This window comes from Geospiza fortis, unplaced genomic scaffold, assembly GCF_000277835.1.
Source record: "Geospiza fortis unplaced genomic scaffold, GeoFor_1.0 scaffold396, whole genome shotgun sequence".
Taxonomy (NCBI): domain Eukaryota; kingdom Metazoa; phylum Chordata; class Aves; order Passeriformes; family Thraupidae; genus Geospiza; species Geospiza fortis.
The window spans coordinates 5,525,460-5,532,889 of NW_005054345.1; the positions used below are offsets into that span (position 1 = coordinate 5,525,460).

Here is a 7,430-nt window from a genome sequence, read left to right on the forward strand (position 1 = left end):
TGGCTGAGGTTCTGCCTGAGGTGGGATGGAAGTGGAGGTGGGAATGGAAGAGATAATGGAAGGAAGGAGCAGATAACATGAAGAGATAACCATGAGTCTGTAAACATGAGTGCCAGATAGATGAAGATGTGATTTCCAACTTATTTCCAGTGTTTACAGAAAGAACCTCGTGATTTGGGGGAAATACCAACCCTGGGTTGTGTCAGCTGTGCAGGATCTTGCAAGGGGCAGGTACAATGTTGCAGGGCAGATGCTGGCATTGCCAGTTTCCATGGGCTCTGGGAGCTGTTACTGCTGGAATTCCCATTTTCATTGGGCTCTGGAGCTGTTCCATTGCTGGAATTCCCATTTCCCTGACTCTGGAGCTGTTCCATTGCTGGAATTCCCATTTCCCTGACTCTGGAGCTGTTTTAATTGCTGGAATTCCCGTTTCCCTGACTCTGGAGCTGTTCCATTGCTGGAATTCCCATTTCCCTGCCTCTGGAGGTGTTTTATTGCTGGAATTCCCATTTCCCTGGCTCTAGAGCTGTTTTAATTGCTGCAATTCCCATTTCCATGGCTCTGGAGCTGTTTATACTCCTAGAATTCCCATTTCCCTGGCTCTGGAGCTGTTCCTTTGCTGGAATTCCCATTTCCTGGCTCTGGAGCTGTTCCCTTGCAGTTTGCCCAGGACGAGGACGGCGGCAGCGGCGACTTTGCCGTGCTGGAGTACGAGAGCGCGGAGCAGGCGGAGAGCGTGCGGGGGGCCATGGACGGCGCCACCATCCACGGCAGGAGGCTCCAGGTGTCCTTCTGTGCCCCTGGAGCCCCGGGCAGGAGCACCCTGGCAGCTCTGATAGCAGCACAGAGGATGGTGAGATCCCTGGGAAGCTCTTCAGGATGAGCTCCTCATGCCCAAGCTGGGAGAAGGAGCCGGGCTTAGGGAGCGGTTTGGGTTTATCAAAGCCAGGTTGGAGCACCTGGGACAGTGGAAGGTGTCCCTGCCATGGCAGGGCTGGGATGGGATGGGATTTAAGGTCTTTCCCAACCCAAACCAGTCTGGAATTCTGTGGGGTCAGCACTGCCCATGGTAAAGGGTTTTGCCCAACCCAAGCCATTCAGGAATTCGGTATAATCAGCCCAGTTCAGGCTCCTTCCCAAGCAAAGATGGCCAGGAAGAAGATTAATAAATATCCATAAAATCCCACAAAATTGCACCCACGTAGCTCTGGGATTTATTAAATGTAATCTCCTGTAAGAGAAATCATTCGAGCTCAAAACAAAAGTGACTGGGAATGAGTCATTGGACGAGCTAAAACTTGGTTTCAAACACAGAGGCAAGAATTTGTCAGCTTTAAGATAAATTTCAAGGCAGGAGAAATAGGTTCATTTCATGCCCAAGGTAGAAGAAAGCTCTTTACACCCACGTGTCTTATCACATTATTTCCTAGAAAATTGGATGTGATCAGTGTTACATGGAGAGGCAGCAGAGTTCCCTCTCTTCAGCCTGCTCAGGCCACGTCTCTGTAAGAGATGAGAAGTCTGCTACAAGATACGGTGCTCATGGCAACATTTCTTATTCTCCTGTACTGATAACTCTGGGGTTAAAGGAAAAAAAGAAACGTGCTTGAAATTTTGTTGGGATCGTTTGTTAGGTGTTTCATTTGAGGAGAAAAAAAGCAGGAAACAGGGAAGGAAATGGGGATTTTTCTGTGTCAGCTGAAATATGTGAATTGCCATTGGAGTTAGAAGGATTGAAATGTATTCATTGCTTTTTCTTGCTTCTAACACTTTTTCTCTCTTCGTTGGAGATGAGGAACAATAGGAAAGGTTTGCTTCCAGAGCCAAATCCAGTGCAGATCATGAAAAGTTTTAATAATCCAGCAATGCTGCAGATGCTGCTGCAGCCCCAGCTGCGTGGCCACGCTGTCAAACCTGGTAAGCTGCTCTGAAATAATGCAAAACCAACCCCTGTTCTCAGTGCTGCAAGGCTCTTGCAGAGTAATTAAGTAGGAATAATGTTTAAAATCTGTGCAGACACTGTTTCAGTGTGTTTGTGCAGGTAATTTCACCTTCTATGAAAGCAAAAGCAAGAGGTGCTTTGCTACAATCTTGTGTGTGGGTAAAATTCAGTGTTCCTACCCTTCTATGAACTCTGTGGGCTCTGAATATTCATATTACAAATGGGTTTAGAAAGAAATGTCTTTTACAAGGCTTGGCTAAGCTTAAATCTGATTTTAGATCTGAATTTTGCAGCCTGAGTCTTTCTCCTGTTGCCAATGTAAATCTGTATTCTTTTGGCTGCTGCCACAGCTGTGCACAGTATTTATTACAGCATCAGCCAGAAACATTTCTGTGTTCTAATTAGGATGTGAATAAACATAAACCCTAATTAATCACATTTCAAACGGTGAAAGTGCTCAGAACAGGAGCAGGTGATGGGGAGAGCTGAGAGTGTGGCTACAAGGAAACCCAGAAATGGGTGTGAAGTGACCACTTCAGGGCAGAAACACTCCAGCTAAATCTGAATTTAAAGCACTTCAGATAAAGCTGAGGCCTGCAATCAGCTCAGCAGTGAAACTCTCAGGTGTGGAGGAGCTCTCACATTCTGTCATTTTACATCAAAAGGTTTCATAACCTTTCCCAACCTAAACGAGTCTCTCGTTCCTTTATAATGACCTTTGTACACTTGAAAATTTTCTGGAAAGCAAATTAAAAACTACAGGATAATTCTAAAGACTTTTACTTGCCTGATTTGTAAAATACACTAATTTTTTGTCTGTTTCTTAAACAGTTCTTGGAGCATCTGCAGGTTTACCTCACCTCATAAATTCAGCAGTTGGGCCACCTTTTTTGCAGCTGAATAAAGTTCATCAGGTATGTGACAAAAAACCTGTCATCAAAAGAGGTATTTGGGGAGAGATGCTAAAGTTTTAAGGAATTAAAGCTAAAATCAAGTGTTCTTGTTGGAGCTCTAAGGAAAGCTATGAGATGGGGGAGCAGGCAGTGCTAACTGTCCAGAATGGAGTTATTTTATCTAAATTTTGGACTTAAAACCTGCCAATGCAGACAATACTTGTCATTTCTGGCAGAAAAAACCCTCTTTAAAGAGCTCTCAAGGAGCCTGGCTCATCCCTTTCTCTTGGAGCAGCTCATCCACACTCCTGGAGGGACTTTATGGTTTATCTGATTCTAACCAACAAGTTCAACATTCTTAGCTTCATTTGCAAGCTTGCAGGGACCCAAATGTGCTGCATGTGCCATAAAAAATACAGATTTGCAGAGGTTACTTCTTACTGATAAACCCCGCAAGTTCTCTTGTAATTCCAGATGGGCACCAGGATTCCTGAGAGAAAATGGGAAGGATCTGTGGGATGGGTTTGTGCTAGAAACTGAGACTGAGAAAATGCACCCACAGCCAGAATTTCTGCCTTGAGCTCAGCTGCTCTCAGGGATTTCTCCAGCTCTGCCAGGAGCCAAAAATTGAATTTAATATTCATGGTGGGGATTTACACAAATACCTACAAGGAGCTGGAGTCTATCACTTGGCCTTATTATTTCTGATATTTCAGAAATTTCTATTTTAAAAAGAAAATCCCCTTCAGCATCAGTTACTTCTGCAGTTCTTTTGACAAACACAAGCTTAGAGATCTTTAAAAAGACGCAACTAAAATGCAGAAATACTCCCTTTGTTAAGTATATTGAGCTTTTCTGGTTTTTTCTCTAAACACTGGTAGGTGAATATATTAATTTTAATAAATTCTGCTTAATTTTGCCCCATATAAAAAATACATAATTCTTTGGGTTTTTTTAAACTGAAATGAACATTTTCAATTGGTCTGTTTAAGTTCCTGCTGCTCTCTCTTCAGCCTGTGCTTCCTTGGAAGGCACTGGGAGTGTTTGGTGCTCCCAGCTGGAGCCAGGGTTGTTTTCCACAATTAACAGTGGGACTGATGATGATCCAAAGGTTTTTCCAGTGGTTTTTGGCTTGGGAGAGCTGCAGCCAAACAACTCTGTGTTTTCTCTGTCCAGAGATTTAAAAGTCTCATCTCCTTCTCTTCCTGGGAGCTTCCTGTCATTTAATGAGCTCCAAACCTGAATTTTAGAAGGATTTGATGATCCCAATTTCTCCTTTAAGGCACATTTTTCTCTTCTTGGGTGGTTTTGGGGTATTCTCTAAAGCCAGAGAAGCAGGCCACTGTTTTATTTATTTATTCATTTATTTGTTTATTTGTTTATTTATTTTGAAATTCAGTGTTGTCACTGAAACCCCTCCCCATGGTTTAGCTCCCTGCATGGCTTAGGCTTCTCTTTTATATTCAGGGCTTTGTGAAGCAACAGAATGAGAATAAATATTTAAAAATAATGATTTTAAAAGCGTTCAAGAGACAATTTGAAGGTTATTCACCCAATAATTTTTCAAGTCAAGGTAGCCTGATTTGCAATTTCTCTTTATTTCTCTTAGTTCAAATTATCCTGCTCCAAAATAATGCGTTTTCAGCTTTCTCAGGGATGTTTTCCTCAGTCATCCAGCAATTTATTAAATCTTGATTAATCCAGAGCCTTTCCTCTGAGGATTCTGACCAACCTGATTTTTCCACTCTTTTATTTCTGAAAGTTTTGCAATTGAACCACTTTGCTTTGTTGCTGGAGCCAAGTTTAGAAGGAGCAGCCCCTGGCACTGGTGACAATAAGCAGCCCTGCATCATTTCTCCTGGAAATCACTGAGGCAATTCAAATAGATGCATAACTAATCTAGATATGGCCCATCTTTGTTTGGAAAAACACATTTCTGAGTCCAGAAGATCATATTTTAGTCCAGAAGAACATATTTCAGTCAAAAAGGATTTTTCCCTAAGGAATTTAAGCCTGCCACCCACCCAGACACAGCCAAGGCTTGGAAATATCTGGGAGGTGTTTTGCACTCTTCATTCCCTGGGTTTGGTGATAAAAAACTATAATAAAGGGTGAACTTGGCATGGTCACAGTGTCCTGTCTATTTTTGTGCAACAACCTATAGAATAACCTGCATTTTACTGGCAGATGATGCTGCCAGGCACTTCCAGGCCTGTAGCATAAATCATGATGTCTGCTAAAGTTTATTTTAAGCCTCAGAGCTGGCCAGAGCCCACAATGTTGAATATACCCGTGGCAGAGTCTGGAGAGGGTGCCCCAAAGTTATTAATTCAATGGCTCAGTTGTGGTGGCAAACTGATCCAGAATATTCTGAGTGAGCAATGTGAATATTTTATAGACTTGCCAATATGCAGGCACTGTGATTTGTCAGGTTTTAATGCCTCTGGGGTAGGCATGTAGATTGTTGTGTTGTGGGGGGAAACATAGCTGGGTATTTCTCTGAAGCAAAATCAATTCTGTGGAGGAAATTATTTCCCTTTGCTGCCTTAACTCAAAATCTTTGATTTCTTCAAGCAGTTTGTCCCTGGCTGCCAGGTAACCCTTGTTTTAATCCTTTCTCAGAGCTCACTTCTGGGGAGCACGTCCAGCCTGCTGTTGCAGAGCCCTGCTCACCTGCCCCTGCCCCAGCAGCAGCTGCTGAAGATGGAGAACATGCAGGCAAACAGTGTAAGGCCATCCCTGCAGCTCTGCCTCTCTCTGAGCACTCCCATAACTCCTAAAATAAATCATTCATAGCATCAGGTGCCTGTGATATTTAAGTTCCCTTCCAACCCAACCCATTCATGTTCTGTGATCCTTGAACAGTTCAGTGGAGCTGAAGAGGTTGAGAGTGTGGAAGTTGTAAAAAGTAGCTGTGAGCAGATAATTTTAATCATTTACACAGTTTTCTCTTCTTCCTTTTAGAAACCAGGTTTGCTGGGAGAGCCTCCAACAATGCTGCTGCAGACAGTGCTGGGCATAGGGGTGATGCCAGCAGTGAACTCAGGCCTGGCAGCACGAGGAGAAGCTCTCAAGTGTAAATGACATTTCATTTCATCCCAGATCACTAGAAATGCCCAGCTTCACATTCTGCACCTGACTTTCTCCCTGTGTAGCAAAAGCAGCTTGTTAAATACTCTGCTAGCTCAGTTATTCCTTTTTTGGTACATTTGGAGCATGCTTTTATTTAGAGGTGACATTTTGTGGGGTTTTTCAAAGCAGGTAAATGGGAGTTACTGAAGAGGCACCACAAATTTGCTCTTTGCCTTCATTTTATTAAGAAATGAGTTTTAACAGCCAGTCTGTGACAGGTGTCAATTTGGAATGCAAATTTCTGTGCCACTGGTGCCCTCAATATTTATGAGGAAAGATCAGGTGGATACTGGGGGTGCTCCCCTGGAGAGGAGAAGGATCCAGGCAGAGCTCAGAGCCCCTGGCAGGGCCTGAAGGGGCTCCAGGAGAGCTGGAGAGGGACTGGGGACAAGGCCTGGAGGGACAGCACACAGGGAATGGCTGGAAGCTGGAAAAGGGGGGATTTAGATATTGGGATATTGGGGAGGAATTCCTGGTTGAGAGGGAGGAATAGAATTCCCAGAGCAGCTGGGGCTGCCCCTGGATCCCTGGCAGTGCCCAAGGCCAGGCTGGACACCCTGGGACAGTGGGAGGTGTCCCTGCCATGGGCATGGATGATCCTTAAGGTCCCTCCCAACCCAAATCATTGCAGGATTTTCTGCTCTTGTTTCCTCCACTGCTCCCTGTGTTCTGCAATCCTGGCCCTGCTCTGAGCCATGGCAGTGACCAGGAGGAGCAGGGAAAAGGCATCCAGGGAGGGCAGAAAGCTCCTCCAAGTACCCAGGTTTTCATTTTGGAGAGCACTTTCCAGCTCTTCAGTGGAAAGAATTCTTCCCAATGCCGGCTGAGGTGGGGTTTCCCCCTGTGCTCCCATCCAGCATCCTCCAGGATGTTGTTCCCAGTTTTTCTTTGAAAATGCCAGGAAGCACTAAGAAAGTTATCACAGGGAATGTTTAGAAAAGTCAGAGTTTTATTGAATCAGCTTGAAATGGAGTTGTTTGCCTGTGGGATAGGGAAGGAACAAAAAGCAGTGCAGTCAGTCTGGAATTGTTCTCTTCCACCCTCATTAACCCCACAACAAACCCTCTGTAATAAATCCCATGTAACAGCAAAGTTTCTCCATTTATGGCTGGCTGCAGCATCTAACCCAGCTCCCATTCCAGCAGCAGCAGCAGCAGGGATGGAAATGCTGCCATTCTTCCCAAACCAGCACGTTGTTGGACAGGCTGTGCCCGGGCCCAACGCCGCTGCAGACAAAGCCGAGGCGGTGCCGGCAGCGCCGCCCTTCGCTCCGGCCCTGCCCGGCCTGCCCGGGGCGCTGCGGGCCGCGCCCTCCAAAGCTGCGGGCCCGAGCAAGGGCTGCGACTCCGGCCTGGGGGTAAGGGCATGCTGCACACACACCGCTTTTTCTTCTTTGCCTTTTTCTTTTCCTTTTTCTTTTTCTTTTTCTTCTTTTCCTTTTCCTTTTTCTTTTTCTTTTTCTT

General features: G+C 45.0%; 1 protein-coding gene across 1 annotated transcript in view; it reads left to right on the forward strand.

The window, feature by feature from the left end:
* The window catches only part of RAVER2 (ribonucleoprotein, PTB binding 2), a 24,925-nt gene that overhangs the window by 10,911 nt on the left and 6,584 nt on the right, over positions 1–7,430 (forward strand). Inside the window, exons 4-9 of the mRNA XM_031058557.1 lie at positions 662–853; positions 1,791–1,917; positions 2,774–2,856; positions 5,458–5,562; positions 5,800–5,911; positions 7,110–7,324. Coding sequence (XP_030914417.1) covers positions 662–853; positions 1,791–1,917; positions 2,774–2,856; positions 5,458–5,562; positions 5,800–5,911; positions 7,110–7,324 — 834 coding nt within the window. The remainder of the gene's footprint in view (positions 1–661; positions 854–1,790; positions 1,918–2,773; positions 2,857–5,457; positions 5,563–5,799; positions 5,912–7,109; positions 7,325–7,430) is intronic.